Genomic DNA, 24347 nt, shown 5'->3' with positions numbered 1-24347 from the left:
GTGGGGCTCTTGGGGTGTCCCCCGAAGGTTTCATAGGTTAACATTGCCGCAAAAATATGGTGCCATTCTTGCATGGTGATATTTTTACGGGGATATTAACACATGAAACCATAGAACATTGTTTTTCTGCCCCGATATGCACTTACACTGAACATGCGAGTGCCACTTTATTCTCATGGTTCCATTTCAGAGAATCCTAAACCAGTTGATTATTTCTTTTCAAAAGGCTTGCTCTAAAAACGGATGTGCTATTTTTTCAACCGTTCCTCTTGATGTCTACCTGAACAAACTGGGGATGGTGCTATTTAAAAGATGTTCTCCTTCTGAATAGCTGCCACACCTTTTGAAATCATCTAAATTCTTACAGAATAAGGGAATAGTTTCTTACCTGTAACTCCATTTCTCCAGCATTGGTATCTTTCATGGATTCACATGCTTTGAATATTCCCCGTCGTCAGACCGGGGATTCCCAGCCTGACGACGGGGAATATTCAAAGCATGTGAATCCATGAAAGATCCAATGCTGGAGAAGGGAATAGTTTCTTACCTGTAACTCCATTTCTCCAGCATTGGTATCTTTCATGGATTCACATGCTTTGAATATTCCCCGTCGTCAGGCTGGGAATCCCCGGTCTGACGACGGGGAATATTCAAAGCATGTGAATCCATGAAAGATCCAATGCTGGAGAAGGCATTATTGCTTTGTATACATGTGTAACATGCACATCGTTTGTGAGGCTAGTTAGTACATTCATGTACATGTACATTGAAGATGAAAATAATCTTCTGCCCTTTTAAGAATGAAAGGAGAACATGTCTTATTTACAGTCTGTTAAAAGTGTTCCCATACATCGTGCATTGATCCAAGGTAAAACGTGATGTGAAGAACGAAAACGCATGTTAATATTTCAACAGGCTACTTTTAAAAAACAATATGTGCCTTTCTATTATATTCATAAAGCAATTGAGCCACATTTAAGGACAGAAAGGTATGATTAAAGGAGACAGCACAATATGTTCTCTCTTTCACAAGATAAGTGAAACGTTTAATTCACTAAATCCTCAATACATTATGTCAAAATATGTTTCTAGTAAGTATGTAGATGGCAAGGTTTGAAATAAAATGTCTCATGGAGCGTTGTTGGACACAGCTGTGGGTTTGAGGAATACATTGTTGTGCTCCGCTATTTGCATGTGTGTTCTGAGATCCGCATTCCCACACAGTCAAAGAATTCCAAGCAGATTTAAGTTCCAGAGAATTATTTAGGTAGCTGGCAGCATTGCAAGAAGTGAGAGTGCCAATGTAGAATATGTAAGTTGGCACAATACCCTGTGAGATATATGCCTAACATTTACGAAATGCTAATATCACTTAATGGCAGTAAATTATGTTGCAGACAAAAATGACATGCTTACAGAGAAACGTGTTACACACGAGCTGTGAATAGCAGAATCCACGGGTTGCATCACTCCTAAGCTTGTGAAACATTGGTTTTGTCCTGGCAATTCATCAGCCTCTTCTAAAAGATTTGATCTATACAATTGAGGTGCAAATGAGTGAATATCACTGTGAAGATAACGCATGGCTAATGTGACTGCAATTTTAACCAGGTACTTATTTCATTACTTAATGCCTTCACAAGCGAGAACCTTTTTGAAATGTAATTTTGTAATTTTGCCAATGTTTCCATGGCAACAACCTATTAGGTATTCCATTGAACATGATCTAGTTTTATGTATCCATCCTTCAATATACGATAACATACAAGTAGGGCTGACAATACTTAGAATCGTCTGTCATCATTCTTTGTTTCAGGTATTAGTAACCCCTTGCAAGCAGAAGTGAAATCAAATACCTTGATGTACAATAACTACACAGGATAGATTTTCATTGTGTCCAAATATTATTAACCAGAAATATCACCATGAACACTTAGCTGAGCAACAAAAATATTAATTTTGATATTTGAATTACCATATTGTGATGATCTGTGTTTCAGCATTTGAATGGGCTACTTGTAAGCAAGGCACTTTGGAAGCTGTTGGTTTTATTGTTAGTTAGTATCACTAACACAGACTCCTGTGGCATTACTGTAGAAAGCGTGGTAACAGTATGGTTAGTGGTAAATAAAACAAATACAACTGGAGGTCAAGCACAATCCGCTCAATTACCACTGGCAGTCTCCACAACAGTAAAGGACAACATTTTATATTGGTGGCATCCACCACCAAAAATTGCATCAGCTTAAACTGGACATAACACAGGTCTACAAGTACGCAGCTACCTCAATGGTTGGTGCCATCACATAAAATGGAAATAATGGTGGGAAAGTAGGGATTCTGCAGGAACAATATCCCTATTCTGCAAATGTACATGTCTTGTGTAACATTATTTTGACATTTTTCTACTGCGTCGATATAATATCTTGCAATTATACTACTGTGCTGCATTCCAGATGAAAGTGCTAACCAAATCATTGTGTTACTAAAGAAACGTAATATTTGCTTCTTTCCTGGTTGAAGATTTCAGGTAGGGCAGAAAGGACTTGCTTGAAATTTACTGTCTTGGACTAATGTTCAACAAACAGTTAATTGCAAGAACCTAGTCACTTGGCTGGACCCTATACAACACCCATCAGGAGAAGATGTGGAATGCGCAATACATCATAATACAATTCAACACAGCCCAAGAGATAAAAAAAGTAATGTCCACACAAACAACTGACAAAAATAACAATAATTTATTAATCAATACTGCATATTGTCAAAATAAAGCTATCCAAATCCCAACCATAATAAAATATGGATAACTGTCCAATACGGAATTAGGGCTAGAGGATTAACATTATACTAATATCAATTGAGGATGGAAAAATTCAAAATACATTTCAAAATAATAAATATCTGTAGGCAGTCTCTTCATTTCTACTTTGTCATCAGATTGCTCAAGTCATCTGAGTATGGGGGCTTCTAGAATCAATCACAAGTATGTGCTTCTATATCAATGACTTGATAGAGTTTTGCCTGCACCCAAATGAGAAACAACAACTATGGAAGTGTGGTATTTGCATTGTATAAATGTAGTTCAACTTGATGACTGAAAAGGGACAGTTGGTAACACCATTACAAATGTTTCCCTTTATTAGTTAAACCGCAAAGTAGAATGTTGTAAATTTGTGAAGCTATCTCCAGAAAATGACAATGTATTTTTCCAATATGTTGGTATTTCTGTGGGATTTCCCCCAGGAAATCCCAGGTTCCATACGTGTAGCAAGAGCATAGCTATTATTTAATCCAGGTTAGTGCTACATATTTCCTGTTGAGGCCCCTAGAATAAATTCCCAGGACTACATGCAACAACACTCTAACAAACGTCTATGGACCTGTCAAACCTAATGTTTGAATAAAGTGAAATTAACACACTGATAGGGTGTTTTTTGTATAAATTTTGCAGTCCTTTGCGGCTTTGGTTTCCTATAATTGGCGAATTTCTTATTGTGCAGTAATGAATAATTTATTTGTTACCTGGATGCTGCACCTGTTGAAGTGTTTATTGCGGCTGCTGCAATATTAAACAAACAATTATTTTTAACTGCACACTTCCTTGGAGTGTGCTTCCGGTATTTCTTTTCTGAACTTTTAAATCATACAAAAATACATCTTTGGATGGTTATGCACATCTTTGTTTATTATTTCCTTTCAAACAAACTTTCTTCTTCAAATAACCATATCCTTTTTGTCTCTCAACACGTGTTTCTCCACGTTTACCGCACGTGGTTCATCAGGAGAGTTTCAATTTTTTCGAATTCGGTAATATTGTCAACTTTTAAATCCCTTTTTTTGAAGTTATTTCTTTCATTTATAGCAAAACATTTATCCTTTCTTATCTTCCAGATGAAAAATATATGGGATTTCTTATTTATCCCGGTACGATTGCCTTCAATCCTTCTCAGTCCGTGCTGGTTGAAGGATTGAAGGCAATCGTACCGGGATAAATAAGAAATCCCATATATTTTTAATCTGGAAGATAAGAAAGGATAAATGTTTTGCTATAAATGAAAGAAATAACTTTAAAAAAGGCATTTAAAAGTCGAGAATATTACCAAATTCGAAAAAATTGAAACTCTCCTGATGAACCACGTGCGGTAAATGTGGAGAAACACGTGTTGAGAGACAAAAAGGATATGGTTATTTGAAGAAGAAAGTTTATGTTTGAAAGGAAATAATAAAGAAAGATGTGCATAACCATCCAAAGATGTATTTTTGTATGATTTAAAAGTTCAGAAAAGAAATACCGGAAGCGCACTCCAAGGAAGTGTGCAGTTAAAAACACTGATAGGGTGTAACTGCCTATAATTGCTCTAGGGAGGGGACAGCCTGTGAGTGACATTGCTTTTCCAATTGTGACAAAGCACCAGACACACTGAGGTGGAAGAGAAAACAAGGAACTGTGTGTATTATAACCATGATTCCACAACAGGAAAACTCAAATATTCATAAGCTTATGTGAACCAAGTTTCTCTAAGATATGCTTAAGTCTTTGTTTTGTACCTTGGCCACACACACTAGGCTTATCCCTGAAAGAGTTAACAGGGCTGCAGGAAACAGAACAATATATTTCTAATGGCACATTTAAAATGACTAGAGTTAGGATATAGCAAGGAATATATTCTGTTTACTGAGGTATATTCAGCCCCCTGTACTTAATTTGTTTTAGTGATTTCTATTTCTCAATTGAAGTAAAGTGCTGTACTGTACCAATCCCAGCAACAGAAAATAAATGTGTAGTCAAAAATTAAGTTACATTTGTTTTAGTATAGTTCATGATGGCACTAAGGTACATGTATCAACATGAGTACATCTTGCTGAATACCCAATATGCACCTCATTAGTTTGTGGCACACATACACTCTGTTGTTCCCCAAAACATTTTGAACATCAGTAGGACCATATCCTCAGCTTTTGTCCCTAGCTCATTTTAAACCACATTTAAAAAAAAAAACAGTCCATTTTTAAAGTCTTTCCTGTCTTATTAACAATGCTTGGGCCTGTTTGCCAGATCTTGCAATGGGTGCACATGTATGCTTTTGTGTTGTACAATAAATGAAAGAAAATGTATCTGGTATTAAAATAGTTTCTTATATACAGTGTGGCCTCCTTGCATTTTTGGTGGTGGCCATGATAGCAGAAATACAAAATAAAACACTGACAACAATGATTAATACATTGTAAATAGAATTTAAATATTTGAAAATAACTCCTTCCAAATGAAATATAAAGTAATACAATGTTTTTTGAAATCTATTGTAGCTTTGAACAAAAATGTATTTTTCCCTCTTGCAAATTGAAAATCGTATTCGAAATATGAACTGAATGTGGTGCCTGGAGAATTATTTAATGTAGTCAGCTTAGTGATCATTACGATTATTTTTCAGTAGACCAATACTTTGGGTGAGAAACATGGCAGAAATTGCTGAATTGCATTAGCAAATCAGCTTGGTTTTATAAAAAAATATGAACTAAACACATTCCATTTGCTTTTCCCACAAAATAAATTCTCCCACCCCTAGTGAGAAACTGAGATCCCGATTAACAAAACCGTTTTCAATGGCGCAATCCGATTGCCAAACGCTTTGTAAATCAGGCTATTTGTCTGTAATCACGCATTTCAACCTTTTTTAGAAATTTTACAAAAATGAGAGTTCAGCTGCCCTTTTATTTAGCATGCTCTACAACCTACTTGAAAGTGATACGTCTGCAAGAGCTGAACAAGATATCAGTGCCCATTCAGTAGGGAGACTGGCTAGTTTATAAATTTCGGTTAACTAATATGTCTTTGCAGCTCAAACAGGAAGGGAACATGTTGGAGCAGTGCATACCCAAAATGGATAGCAGGTTGCTACTATCCTTATGCAAGAAGGAGGATTTTAGATGTAAGAAATACACCCCAAGATGGGGGGACATTACCATGTAAAGCAATGGGCTTAAAGAAGCCCCGGGGCATTATCTGATACGGTAATGCCCCCCAAGCGAGAGGTTTATTGCTATTAGAACCCCAGCCCATTTGACCGGGGTGCTAATAGTGTCTTTTGGTAAGTTGTGAAACATCTTCAGTATTTCTCAACTGAAAAGGGAGGGGAAAAAAGATGACCGGCATGGAACGGGTAGAAAGGACACATAGTCCCTTCTCCCTTTACATGCGTCCATTTGCACAGCACAAGGAGGGGGAAACATATGTAAAAGGGGGCTAGGGTGGGGCATTGGGGACAGGGGGAGCAGCGGAGCACTTACGTGAGCACCTGGCAGGGAAAGATGGCGGCCTCCCACTCTCAAGAGGCTTGGAAAGGGGGCTTTACCATGTGGCAAAGGGCTCGTTTCGAGTCTCCTAATTGGCTGGGAGGCATAAGCCCCACCCATGCCGGGTACTAATTAAAAATAAATGCACTGTCAAGCAACTCTGACAGAATGTTTCTCACTGTTAATATTATCAACTAGTGTATGAGCCAGTGTACAGACCGAAGTGCAGATTTTCATTAACACAGTAGGACCACCATATATCCCAAGACAACAGCTCCATCTAGCGCTGACAACAGGTCAAAGCTACTGCATCAGACAAACATACAGGACAAACATACATTTGGCCTTTTATTATATTGTTAAATATGTAATGCACATGAGAGTTGGCTGTACTTTATGGAATTTTCGTTTTGACACTTCAGTGGCTTAAACGAAGGCTAATACATTTATGATACTAATAGTAAGCTGTGAGCCTCTTTACGTAAGAAAATATCAGTGCTAACTATCCTATATGGCAAACGAAGGGCCAATTGATGAGTCTAAGGCTCTCCTAACTCCCCTTTGGATTGGAAAATGGTTCAAAGGCAAAACTGCATGCTCCCTGATCCCATCCCAGAAAACGCGTGATCGTCAGCACTACATGCTGTGTGTATGACTGGCCTTTTCTTGAAAGCCAAGTGCACAGGGCCCTGACGTGTAATTCCTGACAGCTGAAATATCACATTTGTATTACTAAAATATAATAATGTTAATAGTCCATGTTGAGAAGTGACAATTATGTGGAGATACAACCAGATAATAGAATTATACAACTACAAGAAATAATTGGTAGCATGAAATGCAGTAGTCCATCAATTCCTTGTTTTTCACAATTTTATGATTATTGTTTAAAGAGGGGTTGAGTATTTGCATTGTTTAACTTGTGTATGATCTGCAGTTTGTAGGTGTGTGTGATGTAGACTGTACAGCAAATATTGTAAAGGTTTTTATCAAAAAACAAAGATTGATTAATTGATTGATTTTTTTCAATAAGCAGCACGTGTTTGTGTCATTGCTACGAAACTGAAGAGGGATGGATAACCTTGGTAAACATTACACTGAAATGTGTAGTTAGCTATATTAAATGTAATAGGTTGTCACTCAAGACATATACTGTGTTTCGACTAAGGATGTTTTGAGCAACTCTTGCACTGAATTGCTACAGCAGTTGGTGGGCACCAAGATACTAAAGAACACACCCTGACAATGGATAAATATGGCAACCCATTAGCACAAGCAGATAATTCACTGTTTTTTAACAGACTATCTGGAAGGGTCAATTAAATCTTTCAAGGAGTTTCTTCAAATCGCAACTAGCATAACTCCCCGAAAATGAAGCAACAAAGGATGTACAGTGGGAAAATCCACATAATTGAAGGGAAACAGGCCATTTCATAGTGCTCCAGGAGGTGTTGGGATTGTTCAAATCTGATCCAATGGGCAGAGGATTCTGCATGTAAGTGGAATCCCTCTAGACTAAATTCTGCAGGCCTGTCCATAAGGGTACCGACAATTCTACCAGGAAGCCAAATGGCTGAGGGCATGTTAACTTCCAATGGAGGGGTAGAGGCTGATATGGAGGTTCAGGCTCAGTTTTCAGATAGCACAGGCAAGTGAATACAAGAGCTATTACTGAATGGAGTAATACGGACCGAGCAAGGTAGTAGTGTCAGGGTGCTCATGCAGTGATGTTGGTGTTCAGTTGAATAAGCTGTGGTGTGTCTTGGCTGAGGTCACACTGGAATGTAAGTGGTTCATTGTTCAGAAACAGGAAGACAAATATTTTACAATCTGCTAGCCCTTCTTTAGCTGGATTGGGCATGTTTATGGAACGAATTGTCATATGTTGATTGCTAATACTTTTGTCTTTCATTGACAGCATCTCAGAGATTTTTTTCTAATATTCTTTCATAGGTTGTAGCGCCAGAATCCTATATAATCCTTTTCAAATGTACAATATGTCACTGTTTACCTAACTATGTCATGAAAGGTGAAAAATATCTTCAGGTGTTTCGGACCCTGGTACATTATGAAATCTAACATTATATTTTTCATTTGAAAAGAAGTTAAGCTATGCTTTCAAATCCACTGCAGTGGGTTAATTGTGTGCCTGCAGTTTGAAAGCTCACACAGCATTTACATTGCTTTATTACACCTTATGTTGGCAGAAACATAGCAGTGCCATCATCTGTACAGCCTTCTCATTTTCAAATACATTTAGAATTTAAATGGTTTAAAAAATAATTCGTTTTGGTGATACAAAAACCACAATGGCAACTCATCAGGCTTTTGCATTCCCGTCTTTCAGGTTTATTGTAATGTCTGGCCTTGACTTGTCCCACTGTAAATATGAGGCTTTAACTGTGTGCTTAATGGCCAAGATAACAAAGGGTTCCTGCAGTGGAATAATGGAGCCTACCATGAAATGCCATATTTTTGCACACAGATAATAATAGTGTTTGTTCCAACGTGCAAAGGAAATCTTTGCTACAGAGAAGACAGATCTTGCGAGTCAGCGAGTGCACACATTCTAGCTTAATATTTAGGATGAGTTAACAAAATGGTTTGTGTGATCCACATTTTATGTACAATCAAAGATTTCATGTGGAACCACCGAGCATAATCCCTTGAAATAGTCCTGGGATTGGTTTCATAACTGCCTTCAGAGTAGAAACAATCACGTAGCCAAATGTCTTTATAAGTTCCCAAAGATGAATAACCCAGGCTTCTGCTTCTAGGTGGTAAAGAACAGAAGGAACGATAGGTGTACCAAGATAGAGTGTGGGCACGTGTAACACATATGTTTCTCAACTAGTCTGAATGCATGACCAAGGACAAAGCAATGAAAGAAATGTGTCATCGGGGACCATATCACATCAGATGGGCTTCGACACATCTTAATACCTGGAATCCTGTCACAGCCAAACCACCCTCCAATTAGTACATTCACATAAAATGGGCATGAAAGGCTCTTATGAGACCCACACTGTACGTATTGTGTCCCATCAGCCAGGCTGGTGCCTGAAGTACATTGTATCCACAAAGCTCAATTAAAGGCCAAGCAAATCGACTGACTGCTCTATACACTTCTCAGAAACAAAAAATATTGAGGATGAACAAAAGAAGAATGTCAACTATGTCGCACCACTACAAGGATCATTTGTGCTATGGAGCCCTTATAGAGCTCTTAAAGTGGACATGGGAGGCAAGTAAAACTCGTAATGCACTGTTCACTCACAAAACACCTGTGATACTGCAAGGTACATGAGTTTACAACCAGTGAGGTAAATTAAGATGTTCGAGCTACCCATGCTCTTCTTCTGCTATTTGTCTCCAAGGATTTGGGTGACCATAATGATAAACTATGTGAGAAGCAAACTGTGCAATGGAAACAAGCTAATAGATAAAGAATGTAAAGTTAGGGAAATGGGTGATATAAGAACAGTAGCAATTGGAATACAAATCAGACTGTTATATATGTTTAGCCAATTGGGCCTCCTTACACACATTTCTACAGCAGTCCATTAAGGTCTTTGGGGTATAGAAAATGTTAAAAATCTTGCAAGTGATCTTATTGGTCCTTTAGTGAGATCAGGATCAAGAGAGAGACCAGATCCAGTGTGCAACTAGTCAGACACAAGTGGGCGTTGGTCTTGCTGGAAAAATGTGCCTTCAAACTTTAGAGAATGTATAGATCTCAGTAAAAAAAGAAAAAGAGAAGGCAGACCACAGTTGAAATCCATAGCAGGAAGAAATATTGGATTGAAAGCTCCAGGTGGGGCAAGGCACTACAAAGGTTCAACGTAGCAACTGTGTGATCAAAGTACAATGTTTGCTGTTTTGGATGGAGGGAGAGTTGCAGGTGGTCTCCAAATATGATTCCCAGACTGTGGATCAGCTAAGCAGGTGCTTGCAGTGTAGAACATTGTAGGTAGTGCAAATACTCCAAATACTCCAAACCTGTGCACGGTGGTCTCTCTCTGTTGATTCTTTTGCAGATGCTGAGAGACACTTGAAATTTGGTGTGCTGGAAAGGCGCTTCTTGAAGCGAACCTTTAATATCTCCAAATGTACATCAACTGTCCTCCTTGTTTCAGACAAAGCTTTTCTGAAAATAGAAACAAGAATCAGACAAACAGCACTAGCCTACGCATGGTCATCTTAGAGGCATCAACTGGAAGTATGAATTAGGCCAACGTCACAAAATCTGCAGTAAATCCTCATAAATAATGAGCTGAACACACTGTTGCCCAACAAGAACACTTCCAGTCCAGTATCATAAACAAAGAGAAAAAGATGGGCTTTGACTGGACTAAGTCTCAAATCTGCCACAAAAGAACTATATGTTCCTTAAGTGTATATTAAAAACAGAGCATGGAAAGGTCACTCTAAGATAGGGAACAATATCTTTAGATTCTTCCAGCAGGGAATCCCATGCTCCCTCCCTGCAAGAGCCAACCACAGAAACTGCAAATCATGCATAGGCACATGTAAAATCGTTTTCAGGCATGACACATGGTTGTAAAAGGGTCTCATGTTTTTTTTTTTATCAGATACCCCATATTTCCTCTGACTGGAAGTAAATCCTTTGGAAGCTTATATGTTCTCTATAACAAGTAACAAAGGTAACATTATCTCTTGTCAATTAGGGTGAATAGATTACTGAAGTAATACCTATTTCGTGCCAGGTTGGAAACAAAGAAAAGATATAGGAACAATGCTCAACTTCCAAATTTTAAGTATGAATACTACAATGCTATGCTTAATCAGTTATGGGCAAGCATGTATGCCAATGTTGTATCTAGTGTCAAGATTCTATCCTTGTTCGAATATGCCCACGTTCAAAGAATTGACTACTTATTTACGTAATGTGACCCAAACATCCCTTTATTTACCTTCTATTATCTTTCTTTGTAATACAGAGCTTCAATCACACTCTTTCCTCCCTGTAAGGCTTCAACTGAATATTCTAATTAACGTAGATGTCTTAATACAACATTTTATTCTAAACAGCCTGGGTGGTTTTAGGCTGGCGTTGTATGTAGTGGCTATGAGTCAGAGTCCCTTTACATGTTTGGTGTTCTCCTGGGATCAATTCTGTCAACCATGTTAATCAATGTCAGCTGCCTAAATGGGATTTAGATGTGGATGACATCAAAGTCTCTTAGAATAAACATTTTTGAAACAGGGTTTTAATTGTCTTCACAATGCAAACTCTCTTCGTTCATGGATTGCTAACAAAATGACATTATTACAAATCATCTGAGTGTATATGCAACTGCACACACATTCATTAATGTTGTCTGCATTATGTCAGTGTAACTATTTACACATAGTAGCACTAGATATGGGTGTGACTTGTTTGTTTGTTTTATTTATATAGCGCTCCTCGCCCAAAGGCATCTGGGCTCAAGTTAACAAATACATACAAAAGTGGGATCAAAACGACAGTAGTACAATTACATTGCACGGCAAAAATTCTGTATACCAATTACATTGACGGGCAAAAATACAGCAGTACAATTACATTGAAGGAGAAACAGTGAATAGTACAAAACATCTAGCAGTTACAGTGCCAAAGGTGCATTGGATTCCCTCCATATGTCAATAGTCTGTTACTTGAGTCATTATTATTCTTGTGAGACTAGCCATATTTTGAATTTTTTCGAAAAGCCCAGTAGGCTGGCTCCATTCTGAGGTCTGAAGGCAGGGCATTCCAAAGTTTAGAGGCTAGGACCGGAAAACTCTTGCCCCCCGCTTTTTATTTCAATTTTGTCTCTAGGGATCATTAAGTTGATTGACCTGAGAGGTTCTGGTAGGTCTGACTGATTGGTTATTGGTAAACTTACAATTAAGGTATGTAGGGGCTTTGTCTGCTAGGCACTTGTGGGTGATAACGTTTTGTAGGTGATTCTGTTCGTCACTGGAAGTCAATGGACCTTTTGTCTGGTGGAAGTAATGTGGTTGGCTTTTGGAATGTTGAGTGTCACTCTTAATGCATTATTCTGTAACACTTGTAGTTTTGGTTGTGCAGACTAGTGCCGATATACAAGGCATAGCAGTAGTCCAGTTTTGATAATATATGTGTTCTAGCCAGGATAATACAGCAATCGGGGGACATGAATGGCCTGCAAGCCGTAATAAGTTTCTCTGCATATGCCACTGATGATGCTGTAGCATTGAGTTGTTTGCTTAGGGAGAGTGTCGAGTCAACATAGATCCCTAGCGTTTTTACTTTGTTTGCTACTTTAATGGTATTATTATCAATGATAAAAGATTTGAATTGTTCAGGTAGTTTGTTTAAACGGTTTTGTGAGCCAATCAATAGCAGCTCTGTTTTGTCGTCATTCAGACAGAAGCCATGAATGGCAATCCATGCCTGAATGACTTGGTAGATTTTGTTCAAAGGTTTGGAGTCGGTTTCATAGGAACCTGAGAAGGGGATGAGTATTTGGGTGTCATCTGCATAGTTAGTGTAGGTGGCACCCAAACAAAGGTAGTCAAATAGTGGCTTTGTAAAGATGTTGTACAAAGTGGTTGAGATGCACAAACCTTGGGCAACTCCACATAGAACTGGATGTGGCTTTGGCAGAGAAGAACAAGTTACTTACCAACTGGTAACGTTCTTCCGATTGGATGTTCCTCCAACGTATTCCTCATCTTAGATGTATTCCATCCAGCTTTGCTGCTCTTCGGAAATTTTTTCGGCAGAGGGCACCGTGCGTCAATGTCGTCGAGTCGATTGTCCCTCGAAGGCCTCCATCGAGGGTGACGTCATCGGGTGTGTAAGTATCATGCGCAGCGCCCGTTGGCCTCAGTTCTGTTTTTCCCCCTTTTTTTGCCTGTGATCTTGTACTGTGTAGATTGTGCCGGCAGACAGGTATCAGCCTTGCAAGATTTGAGATGGTAACAACCTGGAAAAATCTACAGAGGGGTAGGTTGGGAGGGCGATGAGGAATACATTGGAGGAACATCCAATCGAAAGAACGTTACCAGTTGGTAAGTAACTTGTTCTTCGAGTGGATTGTGTCCTCCAACGTATTCCTCATCTTAGATAGACTCCCAAAGCAGTATTTTGTTACTTTCTCTGGAGGAGGGGTCAGATATATATTTTTTTTCAATGCCTTTAGATGGCGGAATAAAGCACTGCTTTCCCAAAAGTCAGCTCCCTAGACTGGGAAGCATCCAGGCTATAGAATTTTGAGAAGGTGTGAAGTGAAGACAATGTTGCTGCTTTGCAAATTGACCTTATTGGGACACCTCTTTGAAGGGCCGTGGAAGAGGCGATGCCTCTGGTGGAATGAGCCCTCAACCCTTCTGGTGAGTCTTTTTGTGCTAGTCTGTAGCATTCTGAAATGCAAAGTACGATCCAGCGTGAAATTGTCTGTTTTGTTACCGATTGACCCAGTCTGTGTAATCTTTCTTCCATCTTAGAAGGATGAGGTGAAGGATAGAATGAGGGTAAAACAATTTTCTGACTTAAATGAAAATCAGATATTACTTTTGGTAAAAATGATGGTTTAACCTTCAATACAACTCTGTCCTTATGGAACACAGTATAGGGTGGCCCAGAAGACAGTGCCTGCAATTCGCTCACTCTTCTTGCCGATGTTAGAGCAACTAAAAAGGCTGTTTTCTATGTTAGTAATCTTAATGGACACGTGTGCATAGGCTCAAAAGGGGCACATTTTAAGAATTTTAGGACTACATTTAGATCCCAAATTGTTACTTGAAATGGGTGAGGAAGAAACACATTAGTGAGACCTTTTAAGAATTGTGTTATCAAAGGAATTTTGAATTGGGAGCATTCTTCCGATGAGCGCTTGAAAATAGAAAGCGCTGCAAGGTAACCTTTTATTGTTCCGATATTCAGACCTTTATGAGCTAGGGTCAGAAGGAAATATAGTACTTCCAGAATAGAACATAGAAAAGGATCGACATTCTTTTCTCTGCACCAGTTGCAAAACCTTTTCCAACGGCAACGGTCTAGAGACTTTGTTGCTGGCCTTCTTGCCGAAAGAAACACCTCCATAACATCATCTGGAACGTTCCAATCCCTGTATCTCAACCTTTCAGATACCAAGCATGAAGGTTGAGTATTCTGACCTCTGGGTGGAGAACCTGACCTTCCATTTGAGAGAGAAGGTTCTCTCTCTGAGGAAGACGTACTGGAGGACAGATGGACATATCTAGAAGGTCCGGATACCACATTCTCCTGGCCCAATCCGGGGCAATAAGGATCATGCGGTTCCCGAAGCATCTTAGCCTCCTGATGACCTGAGGAATGACGGGAATCAGAGGGAATGTGTAAATAGTGGGAAATTCCAATCCACCACGAACGCGTCCCCCAGGGCTCCTCTCGGGGGAAATTCCCTTGAGCAATACCTTTCGCATTTTCGGTTGGTACTGGTTGCGAATAGGTCTACCTGAGGGGTTCCCCAAAGGGCGAAGATCTCTTGAATGACTTCGTGAGCCAGTTCCCAATTGTGGGACACCGTGCTCTGCCTGCTCAGAGCATCTGCCGTCATATTCTCTTCCCCGGCTAGATGAATTGCCGTTAAAGAGATTCCCTCCTGAATTGCCCAATACCAGAGCTGCATTACCTCTCTGCACAGGGGTAGTGAGCCCACACCTCCTCTTTTGTTTAGGTAGTGCATGGCCACTGTGTTGTCCGTCATTATCAGGACATTCTTTCCCCTGACAGATGGCAGGAATGCCTTCAGCGCTAGTCTGATTGCCCTCTGCTCTAAAAGATTGATATGTAGTCTGGACTCCGATGGAGACCAACGACCGTTGATTGTCAAATCGTTGGCATGAACTCACCACCCCAGGAGTGAGGCGTCCGTCACTACTGTGATCTCCGGCCATGGTTGCCAAAAACTCTGTTCTCTGTACAGGTCCACCATAGAAGGTCTTGTTTGACCTTGTTCGGAATCTGAAGAAGATCCGTCATTTGATCCGAGAACTGGGACCACTGAGTCTTTAGGGCCCATTGAAGGGATCTCATCCTCAAGCGTGCCCTTGGCACCAGAAAGATGCAGGATGCCATGAGGCCGAGCAACCTTAAAAAGTCATAAGCCTGGAGATTTTGGGCATTTTGGAATTTGGAAACCATCTGAAGAATGTCTTGAGCCCTCATCTTGGGAGGCGAGCGCTTTCCCAAGGATGTGTCTAGTACAGCTCCTATGTACTGAAGCTGTTGGGAAGGTGTCATTTGAGACTTCTTGAAATTGAGGAAGAAGCCCAGTTTGTGGAGGAAGTGGCAAGTGACTTTCAGATGATCCAGTGCCTGCTCGGCAGGGCGCGCTCTGATCAGCCAATCATCCAGGTAGGGGTAGACACGAATCTCCCCTCTCCTGAGGTACGCTGCCACCACTACCATTAACTTGGTGAAGACCCTCGAGGCAGAGGTCAAACCGAATGGCAGGACTCGAATCTGATAGTGTGAGTCGCCAACTACGAACCTCAGGTATTTTCTGTGTTTGAGATGAATCGGCACATGGAAATAAGCATCCTGGAGGTCCAATGACACCAACCAGTCCTGGAGTTGAAGGGCCTGAAGAATCTTAGAAAGGGTAACCATCTTGAATTTGTCTTTCCTGAGGAACTTTTTCAAGTTTCTTAAGTCCAAGATGGGTCTCAGTCCTCCGTCCTTTTTGGGGATCAAAACATACGGGGAGTACCATCCCTTGTTCCTCTCCGCTGCAGGTACTGGTTCTATAGCACCTTTCTCCAGCAGGGTTAGAATTTCCTGCTGTAGGAGCGGATTTGAAGACTTCAACGGGTGTCTCCCAGGTGGATTGCTTTGAGGTTGCTTTAGAAAAGGAAGGCAATAGCCTTGGGCTATTATTTCTAGAGCCCAAACATCTGAAGTAATGGCTCGCCATTCTTGCAGATGCTGCGACAGCCTGCCTCCTACCGGTGTTTTGTGGTGCAAGTCCTCAAAGTGGTTTTGTGGCTGATGTTGCAATCGCTGATGGCAAAGATTCTGCACATGGAGCTGGCTTAGCACGTTTTCCTCGTCCACCACAAGTGGCCTTTCTATGGCCCCTTTAACTGGCCATTCCTCTCGTCTTCCCATATGAGGTGTAATAACGATAGGATCGTCCCCTCCATGATTGCCCTTGCGCACGAAAAGGCTGAGGTTGCCTAATAGCAGCTCCTAAAGATTTGGCCGCTGCTTTTGAGGTCTGCAACCTCTCAAGGCTCTCGTCAGCCTTGTTGCCAAAAAGGTGTGACCCGTCTAAAGGCATGTTCAGAAGGCGGTTCTGTACGTCCGGTGTAAAACCTGACTTCCGTAACCATGCAAACCTGCGCATTACCGTCCTAGTGCCCATGGAACTGCTTACACTATCCGCAGTGTCCAATCCAGATTGAAGGGATTCCTGCATGGCTTCCTTTCCATCTCTAACGATGGCTAGGAGCCCTTACCCTTCTTCCCCTTCTGGTATCTGCTCCGCCGCCATTGCGATGCACTCCCACAGAGTGTATGAAAATTTTGCCAAGGCACATGTGGAGTTGGCAGATTTTAAAGCCATGCTCCCAGCTTAAAATACCTTCTGTGCCCAACCATCCACACGCTTATCGTCCCTGTCCAGAGGGATAGACGGGTATGCAAGTTTGTTGGAAGCTGTGGCTGCCTGTATGACCAGACCCTCGGGAGTTGGATGTTTTGACAGATAGCCGGGGTCGCTAATGGCCAGGGGGTATTTTGATGCGAGGGACTTATTTACCGGAGGAATAGAATCCGGAGTGTCCCAATTCTTGGCCAACCTGTTTTGTAAGGCTACATGAAAAGGTAATACTGGGTCTTCAGTGGGACCATGGTCCAATATGTCTGTTAAATTGTCTTGTACGAATTGGGCTGGTGGTCTAGCCCATCCCAAGTAATCTACCACCTTGGTCATTAACTGACAGTAAGATGGACTGGCATGCTCTCCTGGATCTGGTCTACCAAAGTCATTCTCAGGAGAAGTGTCAATGCCACTTGCATTATGTAAAGACTCCACCAAATCTCTCATTCTGCTTTCCTCTGAGGTCAAGCATTCTGGGACATTTGGGGTGTCTTCTTCCAATCCAAAAGGTACATTTTCCTCCTCAGATTTCTCCTGTTTTGCAAAAATTGAGGTCAAGGATTTGAAAAACTCCTTCCTAGGGAGAGGCTTGAAAACCTTCTCTGAGTGAGGAGGAGGAAGAGGTGTAGTACCAGGCTCTGAAGAAATTACATGTTTTGTAACGTTCTCCTTCTCTTTTTCTGGGTGCCCTGGCTTGGTTGGAGCCTTTGGCGCTGAGGGTTTCGGCATCGACGTCAATAAAGGTCGTCGATAGGGTCTGCTTCAAGGGCGTAGAGGCAGTCTTCGACGATTTTCCCTTCGAGGTGTGACAGTTCTCGGACGGCGTCGGTGACTTTGAGCGGTCGACTCGAGCGTTTATCCCTTGGCATCCTGGAAGGTTCCCTATCCTTACTTTTACGATCACCCGGGCTTGAGGGCGCACGAGTGTCGGAGCGATGACGCTCCCGGCCGGCTTCTGAAGAAGGCGCGGACCGAGGCTTTGCCTTCTCAAACACCTCCATCATTTTGACCCTGAATGCTTCCCACTCTTCGGAAGACGAATGTTTAATGGGGCATTTCATCCTTTTCGGAGACTCGTCTGACGACGAGGTGGAGGGAGACCTGGGGTGGTGTTTCTTCGTTTTTTTTTACGAAGATGACGAGCAATGAGAATCGCTTCGGGATCTAGATCGATGCCTTTTGCGTCGAGGAGATTTCTCCTCATGGGATCTCAACTCGACGCTAATGGCTTTTCGATCCTTCCGACCTACCTGTAGCTTTCCTCTCCTTTCTCGCAAGGCCTTCCCCGTCATCGCCTGACACTTCGAACAGGCCTCCATGTCGTGGCCTTCTCCGAGGCACCACAAACACTTGCAGTGCGGGTCCATGATCGACATTTTTTGAGCCGCACGACTTTCATTTCTTGAAACCCGATCTCGGGGTCGGGGTCGGTGTCAATGATAAGGACATATTTTCTTCTTGTTTATATATATAGTCTCACAGAACTCGAGGCGCGCCAAATGTCCGAAGCAACGTAACGGCGGAAAAACGGAACTGAGGACAACGGGCGCCGCACGTGCTACTTATACACCCGATGACGTCACCCTCGACAGAGGCCTTCGAGGGACCATCGACTTGACGACATCGACGCACGATGCCCTCTGCCGAAAAAATTTCCGAAGAGCAGCAAAGCTGGATGGAATACATCTAAGATGAGGAATTCGTTGGAGGACACAATCCACTCGAAGTGTGCAGCTGAAGTCAAGTGTTTACATAGGACATTATGGGTGACCAGGTCAAATGCCACAGATAGGTCTAGCAGGAGAAGGAGAGCTATGTTACCTTTGTCTATTAGCTCAACCATTTGTGTTTTAAGGTCATTGAGAGATGTTTCTGTACCATGACCTGGTCTGAAACCTGACTGGCGAAGGCCAAGGAGGTGTTTGATTCAAGATAATTTTGAATTTGGCGGCACGCAGCCCTGTCCAAAATTTTAAGAAGGAAGGGTACCATAGTTATAGGCCGATAGTTGGTAGGTGTATTTGGGTTTCTTTAGAAGTGGGAGGACCCATGTATCCTTGAGATTGATGGGGACTGTACTAGTTTCAAAAGATGCATTTATTAAGGTTGTGATGAAGGGTGCGATCTCCACTACCACATCTTTGATGAGAGTGGCTGGGCATATGTCCCCCTGACATCTTGAAGGTTTGAGGCTTTCGATTATTGTTATCACTTCAGGTACTGAAACTGGGGCAAACTGAAATGGGATAGGCTGGTTCACAGTGACGTTAGTATGCTCAAAATGTTAGGCATCTCAAGGCAGGCTACGTTTTTTGGTATCAATTTTGGTGCGAAGGAAAGAGATTTTGTCCAGCAGCGCTTTTTGGATATTCAAACACCAGGTGGTGTCTTTAATGCAACGTTCCTGTGGTGTCACAGGGGGTTCTAATTCGCTCATTGTGGGTATCACTTTTCATTTGGTGGATAGCATGTTTGTAGTTATTAGTTATTAGATATTAGTTGCTGTGACAAATTTCCCTTTGTAGATAGAAGACTTTTTTTTCTCCAAATCCCTTCCGCTGCTCTTTTGGAGTTACGTAGACTTTTTAGGCTTGTGGTATACCAAGTATTTAGATGAGCAGATTGTTTAGCTTTGCACATTTATAGTGGGGCCACTTTGTCTATAGCCTGAGAGAGAGTTTGGTTGTACATCTACCATCTCTGCAGGGTTTTAGTTGTCAATGAGCCTCATTACAAGTTTGGCGATAGCCTTGCGGGTAAAACCGGAAGGCTACCGCCAAAATTGCAATTTTTTTCCGGCGCCCGCAAATGGCAATTACCAGGTCATTATGGCCCTGCCGGACCCTGTAATTGCCCATTTACGGATGCCAGAAAAAAGAAGCTCCCCATTCCCATTCGGCCACATAGGGCCGAATGGGAATGGGGAGGTCAGAGGCCCCGGGACCTTTTATACCGGTGCCAGTGCATCCGACATGCTGTGCTTGCGGGTGCCTTTCTGCCCGCCAGGTCCGACCTGGTGGGCAGAAAGGCACCCGTGAGCACAACTGGTAGTTTGCCGGTCCGGGAACTACAGTACCGGTAAGCATGCCGGTACCGTAGTTCCTGAACCGGCAAACTTATAATGAGGCCCAATGTTGTGTGGGCTAATGATAGGGTTAAGTAGAGGAAGTATCCTTTCTACTGTAATATTGTGTTTGTTTCTGGTTAGGGCTGGAGGGGACATACTGTGACCATGGTGTGGGGTAGGCTGGTCCTGGATAGTGAAGGTATCACGTGGTGGTCAGACCAGGCGCAAGGCATATTTGAAAGAACCCTAATTCTGTTATCGTATTGGCTAATGCTAAGGCATTGTTATCTTTCAGGTCATTAAGTCCTAGGTTAAGGTCTCCCAGTAAAATTATTTTTGACCCGGGTTTAACATTGTTATTGAGAAGCTGGGTGATCTCTTCGTCCAAGGATGATACTGGACCTGTAGATCTATTCAAGAGATGCAAAGTCAATGTAGAATTAGCAGGAAGGGGTATTTTCACGGTGAGGAGTTCACCTGAGGTTGTTGGATAGGTATTTCTCTGACACCCAACTGTTTTTTAGCGATGAGTGCTACTCGGCCTCCTCTCACATTTTCTCTGTCTGCTCTGAGGATCATGTAGTCATCTGGAATGGCCAATGAGAGAACCGGGCTGGCTGCTGCATACTAAGATGTCCAGATTGTTGGTCAGGATGAGGTCAGCAATGTCCAGTGCATGGGCTGTAAGCGATCTTGGGTTAATAAGCGCACACCTGATGAGCGGTAACTCAAACCTAAGTATGTCAGAATTGGGATGAGCAGAGACGGGCTTGTGTGAGGATGTAGTTGGGCATAACGGCTTGTTGGGAGGAGTATCTCTACTATGTTTGCCTTTTGAGGTCCTAGGTTTAGTAAGATTCTTACAAGTTCCCAAGGAGTTCTTGTTATGAGACATTTTGTTGCTGTGGGTTTCAAGGGTCATAGAACCTTGAGATCTTAGTCTGAGGTTCCTCTTGCTAGGCAGACAAGGTATATTTGGAGTAGGCTGGGTGGCAAATTTGATTATCCACTGAGTTGCTGTAAGTATTGGATTCACATTAGATGTAGTCTCAGGTGTGGGTTAGGCTACATTCTTAAACTGTGGGTAAGAAATCAATAGGTTGTAGTGAATTGGTAGGAGGAAGCCATTTGGGTATGCTTAAAGCTTACCCAAAGGATATAGGTTTGTCCTGAACTGGGCAAATCATGATTAACGCTTGGCGTTTCGGACGCTTGAAGACTTACCTAACAGTGACTTAGGTTGAGGTATATTATTTGATTGTTTTACTGAGATAGGAGAAGAGTAAAGCAAGTGTATAGTGAATGGCAGTACCGTAACACATTAGAGACTGCACATGCGTCTGTCGCTGCTTCAGTGGCGAGCATCAACCAGGCAATTCTATTAACTGATCTCTAGATGCGTGCAACGGCTGCTAGGAACAAAAGGCTCTAAAGCAGAACAGGCAAATTATACATACTTTTGTGAGTACTTCACTGGTACGCAACAGTCAGGCAATACTAATTTAAAGAACTATGGGCAAGTACAATGGCTGCTAGGAGCTACGGCTCTCGAACTGAGCAAAACAGTTACTCATTTTAATCCTAGGTAATCATGGGTGCTAGTCTCTGTAGGAGTACCTGCGCCAATGATAAATGGTTCCCCGCATATGAGGATGCTAGCTATGCAATGAAGAGGAACAGTAAGCGACCTGGCTAGAAGTAGAATTCCTTAAAAGCTAGAAGAAGTACACATCAGGAATGATTACTAGATGAATTAAGCAATACTACATTGTTACAAGGTTACTACCATTTTAACGTGTAGTGGTAACGAACATAAATCTAAAGAGTGTGACTCGTAACGTCTTACCGTCCAAAATGTGAGCTTGCTGTATTCGAATCATGCTCCAAGCAGAGGCAGGCTAGAGCGTGTGAGGAACAGTGAAACAAAGACTATAGTCCGATGTGAGATATGTCGATGTGCAAGGAGCGTGTATTGGTCCGCACTTCTGGCACTGACAGGCACGGACAGGGGCCTTTTTCTGTGGACCTTCGTTGTGGGGGCCAGCAGAGTCTATTGGCTTAAAAGGAAGCCTGTTGCTAGGCAACACAAATAAACAACGTGTTCGATGCTGTAGCGCCGGCCATTTTAGAGTGTTAGTGCTGGCAAGACATGGTATGCATGTGGCGCGGATCGCACTTCACTGCTCCACGTGTTAGGACAAAGAAATCAACATGAAGCCTTCAACACTGGTGTTGGATCAGGTACAAGCTTCAGCATTCGATTGCAGCCGCTTTGATGAGTGGTGCCAAGGCTCCTTCTCTGGCTCCTGGTGAACTAGGGGTTTGGACACAATTTGAAAAATGCTACTCTTGCTGCACGCAATGGGGTAGACAGGGCTCCTGCCCTCTCCATATGACTGGACTCACTGGGCATAGACAGGCGCGTCTCTATGGTCCTTCGTCGTGGGGACCGGCTTCCGCAGCCGGAGAGTCAATTGCCTTAAAAGGAAGCCCGTTGCTAGGCAACACAAATAAACAGTTGAAATTAACCAACTGCAAACCCTGTGTAATACAACCAATGGTCCCTTTTTGGCCACTCACAAATTCAATCATGAAACAATGGATGTATAACCATCATGAAACCAGTAGGCACTATTCATCTCCTTCTGTTGCCATTTAGTTTCCTCATTAGGTCTTCAATGCTGCATACGAAGTCAATGAGCAACACATCTGTGTATAATCATATCAGCTTCGGGTGCCCAATTTGAATTCAACAAGAGATTATGCGTAGGAGTCCTCAAAGAGGCAGAGATGATTTCCAAATCGTGTCAAATAGAAAATATCCACCTACTTACATTGTTACATAAGCCAAGTGTCCAGGCTGGCAACTATGGTACGATGAAGCAGCACAAAAGAGTAGTGGCTAGCATTTTTTCATCCAGATTTCAACTTTGCATTCCTTGGTGCCTGCCTACTGCTTCAGTTATTTATTATATAATTTAAATGACTTGACTTTTTTGCAAGCACCACTGTGTTTTTGATCATCAGCTTGAAATGATGACCACGAAGCACAGAGGGAAACCTTTTTGTAATAACAAAAAATGTTTTTAAAAACTTTTTCATTATGACACCAGAGTTTCCTGTGGCTGTGTCAGGAATGATCCACTACTGCAGCCTTCTGTATCCTTACTTGGGTAGCGACAGGGAGGTTCTGCCAGTGTCTCATAAAAGCTAAGCAAGAAGATTTCAAGTAAAATGTATTGATCATTCCATACGCAGTAAAATCCTTGCAAAAACGAATCATTAACAAAACGTAAATTAACAGTACTCTAGTTGGAAGGAATCCTCCACTTAAGACGGAAATAAATGATTAAGAGAATTGCCTATACCGGAGTGAAGATCCCCAGGACTTGATGCACTCTACATATACATCAATTGCAATGTATTCACCATAGAATTCCATGTATTTGGTGTGACTTTTAATATCTATAATTTTAGAAATCCCTATGTACATGTATCTTATTTTTTGCCCAAGAACGTCCTCAATCATTATACTTTTATTTCGCATATTGTTCCATTTTTTAAAATCATTGTTCTTGCTCTGTTTATGTGATCTCAATCTGCATGCTTTAGTCAATTTCTTCAATTATTGTTCATGTTGTATTTCTTGTTGCATTGCTGAGTTACCAATGAAGAGGCCAGAAGTATTATGGTAAAATGAAGTAAACAATTAGCTCTTTCCAGTTTGCATTTAAAGTGCAAAAGTGCAGGTTAGTTTGACCTAACTTAATTCATGGTTCTGTAGACAGTTTCCAACATAGGATGGATATTTATTAGGAGTTGTTTAACAACTAACAACCTTCAGTATTCAAAGTTGAAATAAATTACTGTATGCATTGAAGACTTTATTAGATCCTCTATTAAAGCAGCAACATCTGTTCAACCAATACCATCACACAAAATACCCATAACCACAAAGCCCGGCATTGTTTCCAATCAACCACGTTTGCAATAATAAAATGGTGCAGTCTTGTTTTTGCCTCTTCAAGTTGCATGCAGGAAACACACAAAGTATAGAAGTAAGAATAAATGGATGCAATTTTCACCCAATGAACACTAACAGTATGCAGTTAAGGTTCCATGCAGCAGGACGCTCAAAAATAATACTCCCAGATGCAAGCCCACAACTGAAGCCTGTAATACAAAATCATGTTCTGTTCCTGTAAGAATATGTCTTGAACAAAACTATTCCACAATTCAGTGTCTCACATAGTGTGTATGACTTCACTACAAACATGATCTGTGGAGTGGTTAATGATCAAGATCCAACAAAATATTTTGGCTTTAATGGATCACAGAATAGTATACATTGGAACTATTTTTGAAATTCT

General features: G+C 41.6%; 1 protein-coding gene across 2 annotated transcripts in view; it reads right to left on the bottom strand.

Annotated features, from left to right (window-relative positions):
- The window catches only part of PCDH9 (protocadherin 9), a 733344-nt gene that overhangs the window by 449997 nt on the left and 259000 nt on the right, over positions 1-24347 (bottom strand). The window contains exon 3 of one of the 2 annotated variants that reach the window (XM_069640633.1): positions 6633-10444. The exons of the other annotated variant lie outside the window; for it this stretch is intronic. Coding sequence (XP_069496734.1) covers positions 10430-10444 — 15 coding nt within the window. The 3' untranslated portion in view covers positions 6633-10429. Of the gene's footprint in view, positions 1-6632; positions 10445-24347 lie in introns of those variants that run through there. 2 annotated transcript variants of the gene reach the window in all.

Source organism: Ambystoma mexicanum, chromosome 7q (genome assembly GCF_040938575.1).
Source record: "Ambystoma mexicanum isolate Mex_15411 chromosome 7q, UKY_AmexF1_1, whole genome shotgun sequence".
NCBI lineage: Eukaryota > Metazoa > Chordata > Amphibia > Caudata > Ambystomatidae > Ambystoma > Ambystoma mexicanum.
Note: the sequence above shows the minus strand (reverse complement) of the source record. Positions and strands in the feature narration are given on the sequence as shown.